This window comes from Lemur catta, chromosome 12, assembly GCF_020740605.2.
Source record: "Lemur catta isolate mLemCat1 chromosome 12, mLemCat1.pri, whole genome shotgun sequence".
Classification (NCBI taxonomy): Eukaryota; Metazoa; Chordata; class Mammalia; order Primates; family Lemuridae; genus Lemur; species Lemur catta.
In genome coordinates this window covers 35,146,820-35,172,308 of record NC_059139.1, presented here as the reverse complement: position 1 = coordinate 35,172,308, position 25,489 = coordinate 35,146,820, and the positions used below count along the sequence as shown (strand labels likewise).

The following is a 25,489-nucleotide window of genomic DNA, read 5'->3' as shown; positions in this document are numbered from 1 at the left end:
GATGGAGAAATTTACAAAGGGAGCACCAGGAAATGGTGAAGTACGTGGAGATGTGAGCCATGTTCACTATTTTGGTTGTGATTTTGTCAGTTAAAACATTAAATTGTATGCTTTACATGTTGTTTATGTCAATTTACACCTCAATAAAGTGGTTTTTAAAAAAACAACTTGCCACAAAAATTAGTTTGAAGCAGCCAAAATTATTTTTTTCAGACCTCCACAACCTAGCTGAGTATAGAAATTTCACGCTAGACCTACAATTTAACTAGAAGCTGTGCTTGTGCGTTCCCTTTCAAACAATATGGTCCAAACTCATTATCAGCTTCTCATTAGACAGCAAGTTAAAAGTATGCAAAACTTTAACAGTTCTCTTAAATTACACATCTATGGTTTCCCTCGGGAACCAAATTTGTTAATGTCATCACTTAATACGTAAAATAATCATTTTGCTGTACTATAACGTATTTGTAAATAAACTAGTAAACACATTCTGTATCACAATGCACGAAAGCACCGTAAACATCAGTTAACAGAGTAAATGGCAATTAAGGCAGAAAGAATTGTCTGAATATAAGAAAGAAGATGCCAGAAAACAAAAATTACAGAATTTTTTCTGAAAGTAGAAATACACAATAAGGTAGATTTTAAATGTAAACCACATTTCTCAGGTCCCTTTTAGATTATTTTAGCAAATACAGTTTGCATCTGATAAACTTCATTAATCTATTAACCAAATATCATACAACCTAGGAGTCTCAAAGACATTCAATATGTGATACAGCTCTATCAAAGTGTGTTTTAGGTTCTCTTGTGGCTAATGCTAACTTTAGCTGATTAGACTGAATTGTGGCAAATTATATGAGCCTATTTTAAAAGTTAACTTGAAATATATAATACTTTCTGTTACCACTCTTAACTCATCCTCAAGTTGTGTAGGGGTGTACACGTGTGCTGTTTTTGCTTTAATTTCCCCATCACTACCAGTCTCGATGAGAACAAAAATATATAGCTTCTGGTGAAAGCTGAGAAGTCTGGGCAGGGTACTGAGGAAACAGCAAAACTACTGCAACCTTCTAAGAAAATACAATTTTGAAAACAACAAACTTCAGATTAGATCTGACATAAAACTTCAAACGTTTTTGTTCTAAGATTATGCTCTTTACAAATAGAATATATTTAAACATGGGGTTGCAGGGGAGAATTATAAGCAACATGAGTGTAAACAAAACCAGAAAAATCAAAATACAAACACAAAGAGCCAAAATATGCTTCCAGTCAGCAGCAAAACAGAAATGATTCTAAAATTAATGTGCAAATGAAAATATAGTTCCTTAACATTCATTTAATAACCTTGTGCATTTGATAATGAAAAAGCCAAGCTTTCTTTTTCTAACCTCAGAAAGCAATCACCATCTTTAATAAACTATAACTTTTGTAAAGTATAACTTTGTTTATGTAAGTGAATAAAGTATGTTTAGAGCATGTTTGTGTTTAGAGACCAATACCTTGAACACTACAGAGAACAACAACATTCTGAAAATCCAGTTTATTTTCCATGTTGTGGACAGATCCAGTCACTGTGATCAGTTTTTCTGCAAGTGTAATAATTTATCAAAATAAGTTTTCCCACAAGACTCTTTTCCATCAACTCTGAAAATCCTGGTCTGACAACATACCCAAATAAAGCTCTTGAAAATCACCTCTTAAAATTTGGAAGAAAATGTGGCAAGTCTTTCCTGTAACATTTACTGCACTACAAATGGCTGAAGAGCAATTTATATTTTAAAAGGTGACTAGTACAACAGTTGAGTTCAGGAAATTAATGTTTTAGTGCACTTTGCTCCAGCTTTAGCCAACATGCTACATTTTCCTTTCTGTTTGTTTCTTTGGGGAAGGGTTGGAGGGGCACACAAAGTGGACTTGAGGATTTCCATTGTACGAAAAAGATATGACTCTGCAAGCAAAACAGTGTAAGCTGCCTTTTTTCTTAAGACCTGGACATTTTAAGACAGAAGCTTTGCAAAACATTACACAATTTTTTATTATTAAATGAGAAAATCTCATTTGTTACACCATCACATTGCTAGTCAGAGAAATGCTGCAGTGATGAAGAAAGTCAATGTTGGATCAACCAAAGTCCTCATTTCTACAACATTCATTTACAGAGAAATAATGTTCAACACAGCCCAACACAACATTCTTGGTTTTCTTCATATTGAAGTCCCCCAAAAAATCATCTTCTAATGGGGTATTTCACTACATAAATTATAGTTCTTCATTTTTACAATTCACCCCAAACTGTATGAGAGATGTATCACACTAAAATTTCTAAAGCTGTTAGGAAATCCTTCACACATCGTCGTCATCTGATGTGTCACTGCTACTTGTCTCTGTGTCATCATTCTCAATTGTGGGTTTGAAAGTGCTGTTTTTCCAGGGTCCAAACTTGAAGTCACAGATCAGACCATTTTTCAAAATACCATTTTTTCTCAGACCATTCTTCTGTAACTAGAATGTCAAAAACAAAATAAATAAATTACCCTCAAGAGTTACTTACCTATTAAGAATACTATAATTAAATATAACCATGAATGTAATAAATAAAATTATATCCTACCCTAAAAATCCCATAGGTAATGATATCATTTTTGAAAAATAAGCTATTTAGACAGATACAGGTAATGGATCCAATCTAACAAAATATTCCATAATATTCATCCATCATTCATCCATAATAAATCAAAGCAGATTTAAAAAATCTAGTGTGTATAATATAGTGGAAAAAGCACAGATTTTGGATCCAGACAGGGCACATATGAATCGTTAACTGTCACACTTAATAATGCACAAAGCCTTTCCACATTTTCATTTCCTTAAGTGAAAATTATAATAAATACCTTCAGATGCCACTCAGAATATAATCAGCAACCATTACACAACAGCTATTATATGTAATATTCTGACCTAAATTAACACACTCCACAACCTGCTTAATTCATATTCTGTAGAATAAGTAGAATAAGGCAGCCCTTTGCTTAATCACAGAGATAAAGATACTGGAAAAAATATCAGAACTAAAAAGTTAGTAGGGTAATAAATAAGAATTGGGCTAAAATGATCAGATATCAGAGGGGAAAAAAGATGGTTGGGCCAAAATAAAAAAATTTAAAGATACAAAATAAAATGAAATTAATAATGTTAACACACTATTAACTCAGGCCTTTTGAATTTCTTCCATGAAAAACATGAGATTCTGGTAATTTTCATGAAAACCTCTAAATGCAATCTTCTATAAGACTGAATCCAGCTAAATAAGTTGGTATTTGAAACCGTCTACAGGTTTCGTATTCTAGAGGGGGTTCTTTAATGATGAAGATTACAAATAATTTGGAAAGGTCCAAACCTGAAGAGCCATGTCCATCAAGCTAATAACCGATTGTTAGGTATCTTGACAACTAGAAAGAACAAAGTCTAGATTCTTTGCTTTCACTTTCCCTTTTTTCCTCCCTTATTTAATTCTCTATTTTCCACAGCAGATTTTCTTTTCTATCTTGCTTTTCTAAGTCAACAATGCTACTTGCCTTTACTTTGAACAAATGACCTCACCATCTTTACTGAGAAAAACAAAAGCCACACATCCACCTCCAATGCTCTTGGCCACAGGGATGCTTAGAAATACACCTGGGTTCCTCTTTTAAAGATACACCCACCTATCCCATTCCCCAAAGCTCTATTCTTGCCTCACATGATATATCAACCAATGCCACCTAATCTTGCCACAGCTTGAAATCAGCTGTGGACAATCTTGATAAAAACCAAATCTAAGTCCCTATCCCTGATTTCTCTATATGCCTGGACCCCTGAGAATATCTAACCTAAATTTTTTTTTAACCCTCCTAAAACCAGCTCCTCCTTCCATATTCCTGTTTATAATAACAATACTATCATCAATTCACAGGTTGGAATTTCAAAATCCTGCTGGTTCTATTTCAGATCTCTTACTCACAACAAGACCATTTTTACTATCATTTCCCTAGTTTAGACTCTCATTTATTCCTCCTCTAATTACTGTAAATTATTCCCAACTGATCACTCTGATGCTACGCTAACAAATTATACTTCCAGTGTACACACTTTACACACTGCACTTCCTTGCGTACAAGAATGACTGTTCACATCCCTAACAAAATTTCCAAAGGACCTATTATATAGAACACAATCCACACTCCTGACATGGCAAAGTCCTTCATGTGACTCCAATAAATCTTTCTAACCCTATGTCATGGTTAAAGGCACAGGCTATAAAAGCAGCCAGACCTGGCCTCAAAGGCCAGCTCCACTACTTATAAACTGTATGACCTACAGAAAATTACTCTATGAGCCTGTTTCATCATGTACAGAGCAACACTAACAGTAGTACCTACTTCATCTAAAAGCTTCAAAAATGAACTTAGCACAATACCTAGAAGGCATTAAGAGTTCAAGCAATGTTACTTACATAGAGAGGTCATGTGATTAATCATTCAAACTAGGGCACTTTGAAAATGAAAGTAAACATTTCCTATTATTAACTACAACAGGATAACATGCATAAATGGGGATTCTCCTGAGCAAATGAGCAAACTAGGACACAGAGTCTGTTATCATGACTTTTCATTAAAGACTTTCCAGCCAGGCACAGTGGCAAATTCAAAGAGAAAAAAAACAGAACAGTGGTTTGGTTTCCAGGGGTTAGGGAGAAAAGGGAATGGAGAATTATTGTTTAATGGAATATGGAGTTTCAGTTTGGGAAGATGAAAAGGTTCTGGAGATGGATTGGGGTGATGGTTGCACAACAATGTGAATTGTACCTAATGCCACTAAACTGTACCTAAAAAGGGTTAAGGAGATAAATTTTCTGTCTTTTTTTTTAATATATTTATGTGCATTTTTTGTTCAGGGGAAAACACAAATACAGTCCCCCACTACCATAAATTATGCAGTCAAGTTTCCCACATTTGGGGAAATTGCAGGGGTGAGCACATCCAGAGTGCAATAGATAAGCCTCACTCTGGGAAAGCCACCCTTCATAATCATGGTATCTCCCCTACCAGGTAAGTATTGTTCTGTGTTTTTAAATGTAATTTTTCAAAGTGCAGTGGGAGGGAAGGCACAATATATTAAATTTACTCTCCAAAAAATTTAAAATTAAGATCAAGTCCAAGTCAATTATATTATAAAGTTAGCATGACTAATTTCCTCAAAGATTACATTCAAAACGTATCAATGATAATATCTCCATACAGAAAATGGGATCTGCATGACCAGACCTATTAAAAAAAATCTATAATGGATTTGGAAAAACATCTCAACTTCCTGATGCTTTACCAAACGTTTCCTTAATACTCTTTCAAAAAGAAAACTGGGGCCTGGTATGGTGGTCACGCCTGTAATCCTAGCATTTAGGAGGTCGATGTCAGAGGATTGCCTGAAGTCAAGAGTTCAAGACCAGCCTGAACAAGAGCGAGACCTCATCTTAATAAAAAAACAGAAAAATTAGCCAGGCCTGGTGGCACACACCTGTAGTCCCAGCTACTCGGGAGGCTGTGGCAGGAGGATAGCTTGAGCCCAGGAGTTTGAGGTTGCAGTGAGCTATGATGATGCCACTGCACTCTAGCACTCTAGTCAGGGTGACACAGAGCAAGACCGTATCTCAAAAAAAAAAAAAAAGGAAGACAGAAAGAAAAAAAGAAAAAGAAAAGAAAACTAGAGAGACATAAAACAAGATATTTTAGAATATGAAATATTCTTGGGTAAAGAAAAGGATAAAAGGTTTAAAAAGGAGGGGGTTACAGTGTGAAATTAAAAATTGCTAAATCAAACTGTTTAAACCACTCCCCCCAATCAAACCCTTGCTTATACATTGTGTTTTTCTAATTAAGGATGGGTACTTTTAAAAATGAACTAGTATGATTCACATTTTCTTACCTGTTCACTAATAACTTGGAATTCTCTCATTTCATCCTCAGTTAAGGGAGCACATGTTTCATCATTTTCACTGTCTTCCTGCCAGCCCATCTCCTTCAACAATCTGAAAAGGAGGAGGAAAGAAATTAAATTTAATCTAGAGCTTCCTCTGAATAGGACAATTCCATTTCTTTTACATACAAGAAAACATAATCTAGGATCCATTATACAAAAGTCCCCCAGATACATCAGAAAGATTTTTTGTATTTAATGTTTTGTATATCTCTTTCTGAAAACGAATAGAAAGTTTAAGTCCAAAAAACTTTGAGAATAAAATAAGAATGAACTACTTAACTGTCTTTTCTTTGGTGTCAAAGACTCTGTAGGCTACAAACCTGCAATAGAGGAGACTGAACAAAATTTGCTAAATTCCTGTACTAAAGTAACATCAATACCCTTCCCTTTTCTCCAACCATAATCCAACATATTTTTGGCTACTCATTAGGTTTTCTACTTTGGGGTTGCTTACCCTATCTTGTATCTTAATAATTTATTCTTCTATTGATATTGCCTCTTATGGGCATGCAAATAGTCATCCTCAACATGTAATTCAATTTGTGTTCAATTCATAGAGGCACTATGTTCTACAGTAACAGAAAAATGACTTTTCCTTCTAATTTTTAAAGATAATACTTCCATCTTAGGCAAAAAGAGCTAAGAGAAGACTGACAAGGAATTAACTATTTTTCTCTAGTTGGGTAAACATGAACACTATAGCAATAGCTACCACATTTGAGTTGATGATTTCAAAGTTTCTGCTTCTTATACGGCTACGTATCTTGTATTCGTCTTTTTTTTTAATTGGAACTCCTAAATATTTCTGTGATTCCTACAAGAGGTGTCCAAAAAGTTCAGGGAAAATACGTATTATGAAAACACTGTGCATGGATTTAAAATTTTTTGTGTGCCAAAATAAACTTGTGGTGTTGTAACATGTTTAAACAGGATACAGTCTGAGGAACTAAGAAGGATAAGACATCGGTTTGAAAGAACCCCTATCAGAGTAACATGAATTCTGCTAAAATTGAAGCAAGACCAAACATCAAATTTATGTTAAACTTGAGTAGAAGAAGGGTGAAACCACTAATATTTTATGAAAAGTTTATGGGGACAATCCCCCAAAGAAATCACCACCTTACAAATGGATAACTTGTTTTAAGAAGGGAGGAGATGATGTTGAAGATGGAAGCCCACAGCAGCAGACCATCCACATCAATTTACAAGTAAAAAATGCATCTTGTCCGTGCCCCTAATTGAAGAGGACTGACAGTTAACAGCGGAAACAATAGCCAACACAACAGACATTTCAACTGGTTTAGTTTACACAATTCTGACTGAAAAAGTTGAGCAAACTTTCCCAAAATTATTGCACCCAGATCAGCTGCAGACAAGAACAGAGTTTTCAATGGAAATTTTAAACAAATGGTATCAAATCCTAAAATATTTCTTTGAAGAAATATAACAGAAGATAAAACACTGCTTCACCAGTACATTCCTGAAGACAAAGCACAATCAAAGCAATGATTACAAAGAGCCAGAAGTGGTAAAAGAAAAAGCAAACTGGTCAAGAGCAAAGGTCATTGGGTTTTGGGGGATGCACAAAGAATTTTGTTTGTTGACTTTCTGGAGGGCCAAAGAATGATAGCATAAGCTTATTACAAGAGTGTTTTCAGAAAGTTAGCCACAGCTTTAACAGAAAACTCCAGGAAAACTTCACCAGAGCATCCTTCTTCACCATGACAATGCTCTTAGGCATTCCCCTCATCAAACAAGGGCAATTTTGCAAGTTTTGATGGGAAATCATTAGGCATTCACCTTATAGTCCACAGTCCCAATTTGGCTCCTTCGGACTTTATTTCCCAATCTTAAAAAAATTTGTAAAGTGCACCCATTTTTCTTCAGTTAATGACGCAAAAAAGACTGTATTGACATGGTTAAATTCCCAGGACCCCCAGTTCTTTAGCAATGGACTGGTAGGTACCATTGCTTACAAAAATGTTTTGAATTCGATGGAGTTTAGGTTGAGAAATAAAGTTCTTATTTTTTATCATTTAACTCCATTTTTCCACTAACTTTTTGAAGGCTCCTTACATTCACACCTACTCATCTTTCAGCTTATGCCTACCACACATTAGCTGTTTGTAGACTTTTATACCTCTTTTCAAAGGTCTCAGAGAATATCAGTACTCAGAGTCTCTGAATAAAACTTAACATGATAGCCATATTTTACAGATGAAGAATCAAGGTCAACTCGCTACTTGATGAAGGAAACACAATTTTTGTTTTCTACTTCCCATGTTAATATGTAAGTACTGCATAACACCCTGTTGCCTCTGGACCAAAATGTCAGTCAGCATTATTTCTTTCATTCCTTTTAGTCACTTAACTTTTCTCTTCAATGCATTGTCTCTACTCCTTAACCAAGAAGGCCTCCCTTTGAAATGCCATTTCCATCACTTCTATCATTCAATGCCGCCTAATCCAGAGTCTACAGATCTAAACTAACAGAACAATCTAACTGCTTTTGCCAGACTCAAACTTTGTTTTACTTTTAAAAACTAAATCTTAACTGAATAATGCAGATGAAAAAAATTATTTTAACTATTATGAAGGGGAATGTAACAAAAGGCAAGTATTCCTAACTTCCTACTCTCCCCTCTCCCCACCCTTCTCTCCAGAGGCTACAGACAAAAAAAACAGGCTGTAACAAACTGTTAACTGCTTCTGAAATAGCTTTCAAAACAACCTGTGTGGTTCCCTTTCCCCCTCAATTAGAAATGTAGTCAAGTGCTGTACAATGACATTTCAGTCAAAGACAAAATGCACATTATGACATATAATCCCAAGATTATATTAATACCATAATGCTACTGTACTTTTTAACATTCACGTTGTACTTTTTAACATTCACTTATGTTTAAGATACAAAAATAACCACTGTGTTACAACTGCCTACAATATTCACTACAGTAACATGTCATACAGCTTTGTGGCCTAGAAGCAACAGGCTATATACCACACAGCCTAGGTATACAGTAGGCTATACCATCTCACTTTGTGTAAGTACACTCTGATCTTCATACAATGGAATCACCTAATGATGCATTTCTCAGAAGGTAACCCTGTCACTAAGTATGGCTACTTTGCTTTATGGCTACTATTACTTTAGCATACATCTGTACTTCGCCTTTTCATTTAAATAATTTCTTCTCTCTGTCACTTCAAACTATTACCAAATCATCCTGATATGGCTTTCACAATTACCACCCTTTGATAAATATTTACAATGGCTTCTCACTTTCTAAAGAATAACTCCTTAACTTTGTTTATACCATATTCACAAATTCAAAATCCTTACTACAGAAAAAGCACAGGATTAGAAATCAGAAGACCTGGGTCACAGTTTCTACTCTATCACAAATCAGGTTTAAGACACATATCAGTTCAGTTCCTTCACCTCTCTATTTCTTCATCTGATACAATGATGGAGCTTGAACAGATCTCTAAGGCCCTGCCTTTTAAACACCATCTTTAAACTCCATCAAATAAATTCTCCACTCCTGTCCAGACAATGCACTCACTACACCTACAACAAACTAGGTGTCTACTCAATGCAGAACAATCCTTCGCATCCCTTTTTCTTTCAGAATGACTATCCAATACCTTTACCCCCTATGCCTCGCCCTTTCTTTAAGATTTAATTTAGGTCCCAATTAAAACTTCCTGATACCCAAGCCATAATGATCTCTATCCCCAAATACCCTTGAATTTCTCTGGCACTCATTTCTTTTTTTTTTTTTTTTAATTTTTTTTTTATTTCAACATATTACCTGGGTACAAATGTTTAGGTTACGTATATTGTCCTTGCCCCACCTGAGTCAGAGCTTCAAGCGTGTCCATCCCCCAGACAGTGCACACCGCATCAATTAAATGTGTACATACCCATCCCCTCCTCCCCGCTCCCCGATGAATGTTACTACTATATGTGCACTTAAGTCTTGATTAGTTAATGCCAATTTGATGGTGAGTACATGTGCTGTTTGTTTTTCCATTCTTGGAATACTTCACTTAGTAGAATGGGCTCCAGCTCTATCCAGGATAATACAAGAGGTGCTAGATCACCATTGTTTTTTGTGGCTGAGTAGAACTCCAGGGTATACATATACCATATTTTATTAATCCATTCATGTATTGATGGGCACTTGAGTTGTTTCCACATTTTTGCAATTATAAATTGTGCTGGTATAAACATTCTAGTGCAGATGTCTTTTATATACAATGTTTTTTTGTTCCTTTGGGTAGATGCCCAGTAATGGGATTGCTGGATCAAATGGTAGTTCTACTTGTATCTCTTTGAGGTATCTCCATACTGCTTTCCACAAAGGTTGTACTAGTTTGCAGTCCCATGGGATTCATTTCCACTAATTCATCTGGTGCTTGCTTAAACAAGATGACAACTATCCCTCTGATGTTGAGGCTAATCTCAATACCCTGAGATAAAGTCACTGACATTCGACAATAAAACTAACAATATATGTGCCTGATTAATATTTTACCTTAACATTTGAACAGAAGAATTATCCTTGAGAACTGTATTACTGGCACCTGACTGTTAAATTCAACCAATGTGACTATTTAATATACATATAAAAGTTTTACAAAGTAAGTAGAAAAATACAACTTCTATTTTACTCATTCATTTAACAAATTTAAACACAGTAGAGAAGAAAATGGACATTTCTGGTCACATGGAACTTAGATTCATAATGAAAATAAAGGCTGAAATTATAAATAAATTCTACAGAAGTTATTCAAAAGGTGTAACCCAGTTTCCCACTGTCTTAGAATTAAATGAGGTTCTAGGAGAACTGGCAAAAAAAAAAGGTCAATCAACTGGGCCACTAATAAGTATCAGTCCACATTAAGCCTACTCCTAATATATGTAAGAATTTTTAGTGGCAAAACAATTCCGTTTATACAAAGCAATTACAGAATAATACATGACAACAGAAGTATATAAATTAACTTTCTTCTTTGCTTTAGTAATTGTAATCCTTTAGTTATTAAAAAGGAATTGAGCAACATTCCACACATCCTTTATGTATTGATGCTCAACCACGTGGTTTTGTTATTTAAAGACCACAGTAAGGGTAAGTCATTTCTGCAAAACATCTGCTCTTAACTAAAAGGACATTCTAGATTTGAATGCTCTTCAATTCTGAGACTAAACCCCTCAACAGGTTACTATACTTAAAATGTTTAAGACTATACTGATAGAAGCAGAAAGTGCTCTTGAGAGTTTACAATACAAAATAAATCATACATTGGGACAACTGGCTATCCATGAGGGAAAAGATGAATTTAGACTCCTACCTCACATCATACAGAAAACCTGCATAAGCAACATAAGGAAAAGAATTGATGACCTGGACTTCAACAAAATTAAGTTTTTGCCCTTCAAAAGGAATCACTGAGAAAGTGAAAAAACTCACAGAATGGGAGAAAATATCTGCAAATCATATATATGGTTAAGAGGCTTATACACAAAATATATAAAGAACTCTTACAACTTAATAAAAGAATGTAATGTAAAAATGGGCAAAGTAATCGCTTCTTACCCTTAAAGATCATGTGTAAAAACAGGAAAAGTATTTAGTAGCTATTTCTCCTAAAGATGATAACCAGCCAATAAGTATGTAAAAAGATATTCAATACTGTTAGTCATTAGGGAAATGCATACTAAAAGTCACAAAAAGATACTACACTCCATACACACCAGAATGACTATAATCAAAGACAGATAGCACCAAGTATTATTGAGAATATGGAGATACTAAAACCTATATATTGCTGATGAGGAGGTAAAATAGGGCAGTCATTTTGGAAAATAGTTTGGCAGTTTCTCAAAATGTGAAACCCAAGGTTATCCTATTTCCCAGCAATTCAACTCCTAGTATCTACTCAATAGAAATAAAAACATGTCACACAAGAACTTGCACATGTACGAATGTTTATAGCAGCATTATGCACAATAGTCAAAAAGTGGAAACAACTGATATCCATCAACTGATGAACAGTAAGTGGTACAGCCATACAGCACAGCCTTCAGCAATAAAAAAGGAACAAAAAGTACTGAACTGTGCTACAATGCAAATAATCCCTGAAAATGTTATGCTTAGTGAAAGAAGCTAAACATATATATGATTCCACATACATGAAATATCTATAAAAGGCAAATCTATAGAAACAGAAAGTAGATTAGTAGTTGTCTAGGGCATAGTGCAAATGAGTAGATGCAAATGGCCACTGAGTTTCTTTCTAGGGTGATAAAAATGTTCTAAAATTAGATTATGATGACATTTGCACAAGTCTGAATATACTAAATGCCATTCATCCATACACTTAAAACAGGTGAAATTTATGGTGTATAAACGGTATCTTGATAAACCTGTTTAAGAATTAAATTACATAAGAACTCTGTAACCAAAATCCTGAGTAAAGAAAATGACAAAAGAAAAAGTAAAAATAAATACTAGCCTGTGTTCTGCCTCAAGTGAACTTGAAAGAACATCAGTTTGTGGGAAGGTTGAAGACCGAATAATCTGTTGGGAAATCACCGAGGCATTGCCATTCTCTTGTGGAATTTCATTTTCATCAAAGTTCCGGTTTATATCCCTTTCTTGGTGAGAGCTATTGCTGTTATGTAAATTAAATGAGTCGTCATCCTGATTTTTAGGGAATTAAAAAAAAGAAGAATAATAAATTCTAAAGAATACAGTTATTAAAAAACGTTAATAGATCTTGGCTGTATTTCCATTTAGAATACAAAAATGTAATACTTATTAAATTTAGGAGACATTTAGGAATTTAGTATTTACAAATGGACAGCTAAGCTGGGAAGGATACCCAAAGCTCTCTGGCCCTAAGTATTCACATCTGTTCAGCAAAGGCAAAACCAAAAGTAGGCAGGCAGGCAAGATGGGGGGAAACAAACAAAAACAGATATAAATAATTTTTTACATGTATTTCTGCACAGAAACTTAAGAATGAGAGAAATCTACTTTAGAAAGGAAGTCATTATTTATGCAAATGGTTACCTAGCCTTCTTTCCAGGTAGATGAAAATATGATTAGATGAAAATATGATTAGCGTTTATTCCATTGTCCTAATTATTTACTCAAATATTTTAAAGACATAATAATGTCAAATCAAGTATAACTACAAATTCAATTACCTTCTCTGAGCCAGCATGGCTTTCATCTTCATGTTCCTCTTCTACTCTGTCCCTTTTCAAGGCTTTCAAAAATTCACTCTTCTTATCTGTGCGCATTCGTGTCAGTTTGGTTAGACGAGGCTGCTGATTAAGTTTGTCAACAGGTGAAGAGGAATTTGAGCGATTACACTAGAGGAAATTAAAAAATGCTGGTAAGTATGCAGCCAGGGAATTAACGTCAATATAAAGTTCACAACTACCACAGCTTCCTATTTCACCTTTATTCACGATGCAAAACTGATTCTTATGGTCCTAATTCAAAATCTAGTTTTTTCCATCCCTATATATTTTCTTTTCTATTGAATGAGTCAACAGAAGAATTTTCTTACCACAGAAACAATGAAGTCAATGATACTCAGAACTATGATTCTAAATTAGAAGTCTAAATAATATTTTATAAATGCATCTGTGATTGTAAACATTTCTATAATACATAAAAGAGCAGTTTTTCAAACTGTGTTCCAAACAGTTCTAGGATTCGAGTAACAGCTCCAGCAAGATCTATTTTATAATTATTTATACACGTATACACATACGGTTTATCAGATTGTATTTCGCCAGGGAAAATTTTTTACAAGAGGGCAGCGAGGTGAGGAGGAAAATGCATATTAACTGCAGTCCTTTTGTTTTTGGTTCTGTGGAGTTTTGTTTGGACAGTGGAATATAACAGAAACTAGAATGTTAGAATTCTATGTCACAGGGGTTTTTACCCATGGAAATAAACTATAATAATGCTTAACTGCTGGCATTAATGTCTGCATATTATAATTAACCTAAACACAATTAACCACCTAGGAATCTTGGTCCTTCCCTCACAGCTAAAAATTTGTGATTGAGAACATAAATAATAAACAGTATATGAAGAAACGGTTACATTGTTCTAATATGGCACTCAAAGCAATTTTAGGTATAATAATGTAGTCGTAAGCATCCTTTGACCCTGAACTAGACAGAGAACTCCATGGTCCAGGAGTTTGAAAAACCTGGTCAAAACAAAAATGAATACTTGAGGTACAAGGTACTCATAGTCAGTAAAATAACAATATGCACCCTTTCCCTCTTCTTCTTCTGTCCTGCCTCAGTGTTAACACTAATAAAATGTCTGTTACCCCCAAAAGATGATCATACAAATGCTCATTATTAGTCAAGGTTCCATCCTACAACTTAACTCTATCATAAATATCAAATAAAATTACAATTTTCAAAATAATTTTTTTTTTTAAAAGACACTACCGTGGCCTCAGCCTAGCTCACAGCAACCTCAAACTCCTGGGCTCAAGCAATCCACTTGTCTCAGCCTCCCGGAGCAGCTGGGACTACAGGAGAGTGCCACCATGCCCAGCTAATTTCTTCTATTTTTAGTAGAGACGGGGCGTTGCTCTTGCTCAGGCTGGTCTCAAACTCCTGACCTCAAGCAATCCTCCCACCTTGGCCTCCCAGAATGCCAGGATTACAGGCATGAGACACCACACCTGGCCAATAATTCTTTTTTTTGAGACAGTGTCTCGCTCTGTTGCCCGGGATAGAGTGAGTGCCGTGGCGTTAGCCTAGCTCACAGCAACCTCAAACTCCTGGGCTTAAGCGATCCTTCTGCCTCAGCCTCCCGAGTAGCTGGGACTACAGACATGTATCACCATGCCCGGCTAATTTTTTTCTATATATATTTTTTAGTTGGCCAGATAATTTCTTTCTGTTTTCTTTTTTTATTAGAGACGGGGTCTCACTCTTGCTCAGGCTGGTCTCGAACTCCTGACCTTCACCCGCCTCGGCCTCCCAGAGTGCTAGGATTACAGGCATGAGCCATCACGCCCAGCCTCAATAATTCTTTTTTAAAAAATATTTTTATGATTGATGGATATATGGGAGCTTCAATGTACTGTTTTCCATACTCTGCAGTAAGACTGGAAATTTTCATTTAAAAAATTTTTTAAATTAATTCCTACTTTCTCTATGTGCAAAAATAGCTAGCAAGTAGAGGAAAGTATCTGAGTCAAGTTTTCTGAAGGAACTAAAATATCTCATTTTTAATGTATTCATTTAATGAATTTGTAAGTTATCATAATTATATTCCTCCGGAATAATTTTTAATGACATACCTCTTTCACTGAATTTGGTGATGGACTAAAATTCTTGGCAGTTGATTTAAAAGCATTAAAGTTGCCAACACCATATGTAGACTCATGAGGGAAAGAAGTCCCAGCTTTATTTTCTTTAGTTTGGCTTTTCCACTGGGTAGGCTAAAGAAAAACACATGAACATTAAGGGCTGCCAAAAACAGATTATAGAAGACAGACGAAAACAAAGTGAATGGTATAAAACAAAAATGGCTACATTTGGCTCATTACATCATTCCAACATGGTTCTCTGTCCCTTTTATTACAAATAAAATCAAAGCTTAGTATTCCGATAAAAATCTCTACTAAATAGTAATTTTTTTCAAACCTTCATAAACCTACAGTTAGGTTTCTTTCACTTAATAAAAAAATAGTCAAGCATTTCAAAACCTTTTAGGTAAACAGCATTAAATATTATCATTAAGCAAATATATCACAAGTGCATCTACCAAAACAAAAATCTTATGAATTTCATTTACCACTACTAAAACAAGAAAACACACACGGACAAACACACACCTTCCACACAAAAGAGAACTGAAATTAAGAGCTCACAATTGGCCAATTCTTTCCACCTATAAGTAAATACCCTATGAATACTCCCACACTTTGGAGTAAACTTTTAACACTTTTTCCTCAAAATAAATAGATATCAACTCAAAACTTGCATTTGTAACAATGTAGAACTTACTTTTGTAGGTGGAGCAGCAGGTTTAGGGACTAAACCTTTATAAACACTTGGACCAGTTCCGTTCTTAACTGGCTGTGACTGAAGATTTCCCACTACTGGGAATCCAGATAGCTGTAAGTCTTTTGTATTACCTTTCTTAATGACCAGCATCCTTGGAGCTCTAGATTTAGGATTCGGAGGATATTCTGCATAAATAAAGCACGAGCAAGAGTCAAACACAATTTCAAATTTCAGCATATAACTACCAAAGGAATAGTATATTCCAAACCATGATTATATTTTTAAAAATAACAGCTGCCTCCTGGGTAAAATAATTAAGCTACATAAGCACAAATATATTCCAGTTTAAGAAATACAGCTAAAACATAATCCCACAGAATATAGCAAAAATTGCACAATGTCTAGTAATATAGATGAATTCTGCTAGATAGTGGCCCAGGATGTTGACAAAACCAGGATTAATCACATTCTAACATACTTTTCATTAACTTATTAAAAAATTGCAAAGTTCATCCTAGTGACTCAATACTTAGAATATAAAATACAGTTCTATTTTCACCTTCCCCATTTGAAAAGAGAATTATTTAGTTTCTTTTCATTACTTTTACTTGATTCATGTTATTACCAGTAAGAAACGACATCCCCTCTATTTCTAAATATCTATGTTATGACTAATAAGAAAGAGAATTCTATTTTCACAATACCAATTCGTTCAAATATTTACTGACCGTTTATCTACTTTCAAGGAATTGTGTGAATGCAAACCAACCAACTTATTCCTGGCTTCTGAAGATGGTATTAAGAATAATTGCTAAAGGCAGGCTTTTCTCAAGACCACTGTAGATGCTAAAAATATGAAACAGTACTCCTAGAGTTTAATCAATGTGTATGTATAATCAAACAGAGGTTACACATGCACACATTCACAATTAATGCAGTGAAGTATGTCTCTACCCTTACAAAAAAAAAAAAAAAAAACCTCTGAAAGCATCAGTTTCATAGTTGGAAAGTTTAGAATAATAGAATTAACTCAGGGCAGGTGTGGTGGCTCACACCTGTAATCCCAGCAATTTGGGATGCTGAGGTGGGAGGATCACTTGCGGCCAGGAGCTCAAGACCAGCCTGCACAACATAGCAGGACTCCATCTCTACAAAAAAACTTTTAAAAAATTAGCCGGGTGTGGTGAGGTGTGCCTGTAGTCCCAGCTACTCGGGAAGCTGAGGCAGGAGGATCACCTGAGCTCAGGAGTTTGAGGCTGCACTGAGCTATGATTGTGCCAATGCACTTCAGCCAGGGACAAAGCAAGATCATGTCTCTTTAAAAAAAAGAAAAAAATTAACTCAAAGAGATAAATCCCAGAAAATTTAAATTAAAATTAACTCTGCATATCAAATAAGATATGATTATGTGAACTGGTGAGCTGAGTACATGTTCGTGATGGTGCCCCACCCCAAACAAACTAAACCAAACTTCCTACTGGATTACATCAAAACCCAAAACTAAACAAGGACTCTCAGGCAAAACTGGAGGGACTCTTAGGTTCATTGAGGGGTTCAAACTTTCTAAAAGACAAAGCTGGTATTGTACTTTACCTATAAAAATGCTAAAAGATAAAAGAACAAGGGCCTGAACAAACAGAGAAAAGATTCATCTTTCCCAAAATTAAACAAATGTTGTCTTTTTAGGGTAAACATCCCAACTTCTCAACTGCCTTAAAAAAGCCCAATATGAAGGGTTCAGAAAGACATCTTCTGGGCATGCAAGGAGGACACAGAAAGTAAATCACCAATGTATGGCTTATTCTGAAGATACTATATAATGAAGTCAACAAAACAAAATATTAGAGCAACAATCTCAAACAGAACAATGAAGAACATTAGAAACTGTACTAAACAATGTAAGCCATCCAATTACTACTTTTGGTAAACAGATTACAGTGTGAATAAAGCATTTTTAAAAGATTCTTGAAATTAATTAATAAAACATAAAAGAAAATCTTAACATGCAACTATAAATCTAAATTAAAACCCAGGAATCTAAAGAATGACTGATAATGGGAAATGCTGCAAGGTCTCTTCTCAGAGGAATCCAGGTGTAGAAATAGGGAGTAGGTTTTATCACTAGACCATAATTAAGTTTAAAACAAGACGGATGAAGACTTCCAGTTCAATATGGCTGACAAAGCACTCGAGTTTATCTTCTTTCTCTTCTAGATTCTTAACATTAAAATTACTATAATGGAGGAGGAAACCAAATACAACAGTATAGAATAGGAACAGGGTGATCAACAAGGGAATGATCTCTACACACATTTCTACAGGGAGAAGTAAAGAAAAAAGTTTCAGTTTACAGTGTGCACAGAGGAACCTAATGGCTGGAATAGAAGAAAATGGGACTTGAAAATGCAAGATATGGCAGAGGAAAGAAATGAAACTTTTTCAGACAAATAGATATCAAATAATTCAACAAGAAAGATCCTTACTTTAAACAGAAAGAAAATGATTCCACATAGAGGGTTGAAGATACAAGAAGAAATAAAATTTTTAAACGTAATCAATGACTGATCAAAACTAGGAGGTAGAAGAGATGCAGAGCAGATAAGCAAGCAGGTATACTACCTGTAAGCCTCAATATAGTTCCTGACTACAAATTCCATCTTTCCTAAAATTGTATTCCTAGACACCAAGAAGTAAGAAATATTCTGGCTATTTCCTCAATGAGGTCTTCAGTACAAAGAATGATGGGATAGTCCATAAAGAAGAAAAATGAAGCCTCCTAAGAAATCAATCATAAGAGTAGGTAGCAAAATAAGAGATAACAAAGGAACATGAAGGAAGATGGTAGAGATCGGGAGGGAAAAGCAGATACAGTTATTGTGCTTATTAAGCACTCATATTTAAATATTATAGAACACAGGTTAAGAATATGTGCTTTTGTACCAGATTTATCAGAATTTGAATACTAGCTCCAACCTTACTACAAGTTACTTAATCTTTCATCTATACAATGGAAAACAATAGTACTTGTCTCAGAGTTACTGTGAAATGTTTTATATTTACATAATTACAAGGACTTTGGAAGGCCGAGGCTGGAGAATCACTTGAGGCCAGGAGTTCTAGGTCAGCCTGGGCAATACAGCAAGACCCTATGTCTAAAAAAAAAAAAATTAAAAAATTAGCTGGTCATGGTGGCACACATTTGTAGTCCCAGCTACATGAGGAGGCTGAAGAAAGAGGATCGCTTGAGCCCAGGAGTTATAGGCTATAATGAGCTATGATTGTGCCACTGCACTTCAGCCTAGGGCAACAAATCTGAGACCCTGTCCCTTAAAAAATAATAACTAGGGAAAAAGATACACAAATGTCATACTATCTCCAATATAGGCTTCCAATTACAATTAAAATTAAAAGTGGGCTTTTTCAAGAATTTTGGGTTGACTCCTATAAGAAAAATGAGAAAAACTATAAGACAAACATGATAAAAACCAATCTATATCCTGAATAACTAACTGAATAAACTACATAAACCTGCTCATTTAAGAAAAAGAAAGTGTTATTAAAGGTAATAATTACCTATAAGTAAAGGAAGGGATGATGGTGGTGCTAAAAGGCAAACTTACTTATATCCATTTTATATTATTTATAAATTGGTTCATCAAAGATTATTCTCCACAAATTCACCTAGAACAAACTTTCCTCGTAGTTATGCTCTTTAATTGAAACATTACCCAATGTCTACTTTGTCAATTGGTAAACTATATGAAAAAGATCCAAACTGCTTATACTTTTAAAGAGAAAATTTATATATTGATGAAAGACCTTTTAAAATCCATAGAAAAGAATTAGAAAATAAGTGACTGCAGTGTTTTCCTTCTGTAAGTTGCATGTGCTTATTACCTCAAGCTCACCTAAACAAGTCTTCTCATATTCCAATTTAAGTCCATATCACCCGAAGGCAAATACAAGTTTTGGATTTTCATATCATTATTTCCCTCTATCCTCACAAATAACTGTAACCTAGCAATAACTGACCTTAAATATCGCTTAATTCCCTTGTTATCCAATCTGTCCCCATACCTATGAATATAAGAGTTTGTTGTTTAAATACAAAACCAGTGGTAGAAGAGAAGTGGCCCAATTCTTGGGAAGACAAATGAGAATTAAAATAATGTCACATGTAACACAACAAAGTAAATTGGCCACATGGACAATTCAGAGCTGACACTTCAATTCCTCACCTTCTCTGTCTTTCACTATACTCTCCATAGAGTACCCTCTACATAAATAAAGTTTCCAATTCAATCATTATATTAACTACTTCATGCTTTGGTCTACCATCTAGAAATCTCCCCCCACACCGTGCCCCCCCTTTTTTTTGCCTTTTAATAAATCTTCAGACTGGGCACGGTGGCTCACACCTGTAATCCTAGCACTCTGGGAGACTGAGGCGGGCAGATTGTTTGAGCTCAGGAGTTCGAGACCAGCCTGAGCAAGAGCGAGACCCCGTCTATACTAAAAATAGAAAGAAATCAGCCAGACAACTAAAAATACATATAGAAAAAATTAGCCAAGCATGGTGGCGCATGTCTGTAGTCCCAGCTACTCAGGAGGCTGAGGCAGAAGGATCGCTTGGGCCCAGGAGTTTGAGGTGGCTGTGAGCTAGGCTGACGCCACAGCATTCTAGCCCAGGCAAGAGAGTGAGATTCTGTCTCAAAAAAATAAAAAATAAATAAATCTTCAACTACAATCTCCTTCACTTATTCTATCTCAATAACAAAATTAGCAGACATTTGTTAAACATGATGACATGATCAGAAATTTTATGCAGTAGACACTCTAACCTTAACAGTGCGTTTTTCATTATGATTGTTATGATCATCCTCATCTCACAGATGAGGAAATTCACTCAGAGATTAAGAAATCTGCCCCAAACCTAAATAATAAGTAAAAGATCTAATGCTACGGCTCATATCTATCTGATTCCAAAGCCAATACTCTAAGTATTATATTACTGGAGAAAATGGAAATTAGAGTATTCCTACACCAGATATTTTGAAATGTTTACTATTCCAACAGAAAATACTAATAAAAGCGTACACTACACCAAGTGGCGTTAGAGTCGCCATCACATTGATGCCAGTTACTAATTTAGTTTCCTCATTATCTTGACATAAAAGGCAAATCAAATGTGTAAACAAAAGCATGTAGCTGAGTGAAAGGTAAGTAGTATTCAAATGAATTAAGTTTTCAAATTAATATGAAGAGAAAACTTGGTCGTATGAGACAGTACACATACCAAACACAAAGAATCTATATCATAACAATGTAAAACAAATTCCTATAGTGAACACTAATTTTAATACAGAAAAACAATCTGTTTAAGATTTTTATAAAGATTGATACTGTTAGAATTTTGTTGGTGTTCAATGCTTTTATATAATTAACAAATATGTTTTTGGTTTACAGTGCTATGAAGCTTTAATCAAATGTTTCACTAATAATTTTTATCAATAGCAACTGATATGGTATTTTTCCTTTAATTAGGTCTCTGATATTAATATAAAGAACAGGCTTAGAGAAATACACTTCACAAATATAAACATCTTCCATGATGAACAAGAAGTAATTCTAACACTGACCAAATAAAATTTACTTGTGTCAAGCAATCTATTCAAACCCTGTTAATTTCCTCTTCTCAGTCCTGAGCACGTGTTGCATTACTTTTTTCTTCTTAAAACACTATTAACAACTTTTCATATAAGAAAGACATTCAAGAAAAGTGGAGTCCTTTCAATATATAAACAAAACGATCCATCAAGAATACTGTCAAAGAAATCTGACAAAGAATTTTCTCCTTCCCTTACTTCTATTTACAAAGTTCCTAAAAAATAACCCTACTGGTTTTCTTCATGATCTACCTCATTTAATGCAATTATGTAACTCAATCTGTATGGATGTGGCCTATTATTGGAATTCTCTAGAAAACAACCCACCTTTATGAACTAGTCATTAATTTGCTTTAACCTGGAATGCTCAACAAAACAAAAAAAATCTAAGCAATAAATTTTTATGCTAGTAAGTAGTTTATCAAATATGAGCAAAAAAATCAGGACAACTCAAATTTTCAAAGAACAGAAGCAAATAAAAATGCTGATTTGAAACAAGACTATGCTTAATTGTAGTTACTGACATTTTTCACCATTTAACATCTTAACTAAATGTTATGCTTTGTAAAGAATATGTTGCTGACATACTGAGGTACTGACATAGAAAAGGCCTATAGGACTTCTAAAAACACCTAAGTCAACAGTCACTAATTACATCTCAAATTGCATACAAACACTTAAAATACTCCTCTCTCTCTTCCCCTCTTCCCCACCCTCCCCAAATGATTCAATAACACAAACTAATTTAAAATTCTCACAGGCACAGTGAAGTACCTTGAATTCGTGTTTTAGTTTTCAATTATTAAAAACATGTAGATTATTTAATAACCATTAATCATGCACCCAACAGCTATGATCCTGGTTAAAACACTACAGAAGTCACAGATACAAGCTGAATGAAGGTGTTTCCAGTAATGCCAACTAAGTTCTAAGTAGAATTGAACTTTAAATAGCTTAATTACTTTCCCCTCAAGTATTTTTTTAAAATTGGGATATTATGTTTGGACTCTGCCAATTTTTGAGCTGTAGAATTATAGTTTTGTGGACAAATTGCTTTTTCTTTTTATACATATTACATTTCGTTAGTAAATTTTTACTTACCTGGAAGGAAGTAGCACTAGATAAGTTCTATTGAAGTCTTTCCTAAAATTCTCTCGTCTTCCTCAGGAACATAGCTATTTTAAATGTTGCAATGGGGAAAACAATACTTGGGAGCCCAGGGGGGAAAGTGAGAGAGGAATAGTAAAGTGTAATACAATGAGAGTTTCATTGTATTCCTATTGGAAGTATTGGGAATTTAACAATTAACCATGCCACAATTAACCATTTTTTTATGCAGACATATTTCTTAGTTTACCTAAACACAGTAAAGAGTACATCTTCCTTTTAAACATCTTTTCAACTAGTACTCAAAATCCTTAGACCAACAACCCTGAAACAGGAGAACCAAAATCTTTATGTTAATACATTTTAGTCTCATTATTCCCAAAGATGTCTTTGCCTTTAAATCATTTCTAAGATTATTAAATCAACCAAGGATCAGTACCAATAGTATCTATAGGTAGTTTTATATGACAAAACGCTCACTGACATTCTTCATTTTTTAATTTACTTTCATTCTACTCAAATCCAAATTATTCCTAATTTCTTAGAGATTCTAGTTAACACCTTCCAGGTGGTTCTATATTCTTATGCAATCAGCTGTTCCCAGAAAAACTGAATAATAAGGAAACATACCTAAGAGAGGAGCTTGGGAGATTTTTTTGGTTGGGTATGTGTGTGTCTGGGCGTGTAGGCCTGGGGAGAGTGGTAGAAATACTAATTTGCAATACAGAAAAAACAATGCCATTCACATGGTTCTAACAAAAGTGTCTGACCACCCCCACCCCCACCCTCAAAAAGCCCTTAAATAAAGAGGGAGATAAAAAGAAAACAAAATTATTCCCCAGTTTCACCCCACAAATACAACAAAGCACAGGAAGTGGCAAAGTTTAAAATAATGCCTTCATTGTTAGGACTAGTATGCTGTCATAAGCCACAATCCTTTTGTTTTAGTAGGTTGTTGATTTTTCAATAGAAAAATACAAATGAACATGTGTACAAGTTCCAAAGTGGATACAGCACCTCTGAATTTGGCATCAAATAATTAAATTTATTTTTCAGATGTCAAATCTCCACATTATAATTTTCCATTATTTTAAACTTCACTTGACTCTTTAAAAAGCTGTCTAATTTGTACTATTGAGTGCAGTTTAATCTTCTGTAAGATGCTATCAAATTAAACTCACAGCGATTTTAAAGAAAAGGGAATTATTACCAGAAAAACTCTCATTAAGATTTTAAAATCAGAGAGGCAAATAATTTCTAATACAGACTAGCTCCATAGGCAAATTTATACATATTTTTAACAGTCTATGTATAACCATTTTCATAGGTAAAAGGATTAACTTCATGTCACTCTATGAACAAAAGTACTTGTATATTACAGTTAACTAAGTTCTCAACTTTGAATAACTAAAAATTAATTTAAACTAAGTTTTTTATTTCTTTAGATTATCTGGCTGCTCTCAAAATGATTACCAATTCATTATATTACTCTACAATCATTTTCAAAAAACTCAAATTCAAGTTGAGTATACTTAATGGTACTAATATGTACAAATAAACTACTTCAAATCAAACTCTTCTATTCCAAATCCCTTCTTTTTAAAAGATAGGTGTTACCTTTTTTGTAGCTTAGCATATCAAAAACAAATATTTAAAAGAGAAAAGTTTTATTCTAGCCTACTTATTTTAGAAAACACACCAAAGTGAAACCTACAAATATTAACATTTTGTGCCCCTTAAGGACAGATCAAGTATTACTTACCCCATACACCTGCAGCTAAGGATTTATTCTGATTTGGTTCTCTCTCATATTCAGGATTTAAAGATGGCTGGAAAAAAGTAGAAATGAGAAAATTAAAACAAATATTTAAAACACCTCACGTTTTAAAATGAAGCCTTTAAAAAGGCAATCTCAAAATTATACGTGCTCAAATATGGAATCTAATATAATCAACTCTAACTGCTGGTGAGTATCCCTAATCTGAAATGATTCAAAATCTGAAACTTTTTGAGTGTCAATGTGATGCTCGAAGGAAAAGCTCACTGGAACATTTTGGATTTTAGATTTTCAGACGAAGAACACTGAACCACTAAGCATAACACAAATATTCCAAAATGCAAAAAAATTAAAAATCTGAAACACTTCTGGTCCTAAGAACTTCATATTAGGAATATTCAACCTGCATTAAAAATTATTTTATAAACCTTACTTCCAACTTGCTTTACTATGCACTGAAATGGTTACTATCTACACTCACTGCTAGTATGAGAAAACAAGGAAAATGTCTTTAATATCCTCCTCATCCATGACTGATGAAAACGAGTGAATAAAAATACAAAGCAAACTAAAGAGAATGTGGGTCTCTGCATCAGTCTGAGAAACAACCCCTCCTTAGCATAAGTTCAAGATCACAGAAGAGGAAAATCAGACCATTTTCCAATTCTTTTTTACTTTTTATTTTTGAGACAGGGTCTCATTGTCACCCAGGCTAGAGTGCAGTAGCACAGTCATAGCTCACAGCAGCCTCAAACTCCTGGGCTCAAGTGATCATCTCATCTCAGACTTCCAAGTAGCTGGGACTACAGGTTTGTACCATCACACTAGCTATTTTTTTTTATTTTTTGTAGAGAT

At 34.5% G+C, this 25,489-nt stretch overlaps 1 protein-coding gene and 1 non-coding gene across 5 annotated transcripts in view; both read right to left on the bottom strand.

Moving 5' to 3' along the window:
• Window positions 1-2,016: 2,016 nt before the first annotated feature.
• The window catches only part of GPBP1 (GC-rich promoter binding protein 1), a 78,738-nt gene continuing 55,265 nt past the window's right edge, over window positions 2,017-25,489 (bottom strand). For 2 of the 4 annotated variants that reach the window (XM_045566337.1, XM_045566338.1), the window contains 8 exons: window positions 24,620-24,686; window positions 23,488-23,547; window positions 16,085-16,269; window positions 15,376-15,516; window positions 13,241-13,408; window positions 12,544-12,731; window positions 5,968-6,070; window positions 2,017-2,508 (listed from right to left, as the gene is read on the bottom strand). In XM_045566337.1, the coding sequence (XP_045422293.1) occupies window positions 2,350-2,508; window positions 5,968-6,070; window positions 12,544-12,731; window positions 13,241-13,408; window positions 15,376-15,516; window positions 16,085-16,269; window positions 23,488-23,547; window positions 24,620-24,686 (1,071 nt within the window). In that variant the 3' untranslated portion in view covers window positions 2,017-2,349. The remainder of the gene's footprint in view (window positions 2,509-5,967; window positions 6,071-12,543; window positions 12,732-13,240; window positions 13,409-15,375; window positions 15,517-16,084; window positions 16,270-23,487; window positions 23,548-24,619; window positions 24,687-25,489) is intronic. The other 2 variants (XM_045566339.1, XM_045566340.1) reach the window with 1 other exon arrangement.
• LOC123648766 lies at window positions 4,937-5,101 on the bottom strand. Its single transcript, XR_006738773.1, has one exon. It is a non-coding gene; the product is annotated as a U1 spliceosomal RNA (small nuclear RNA).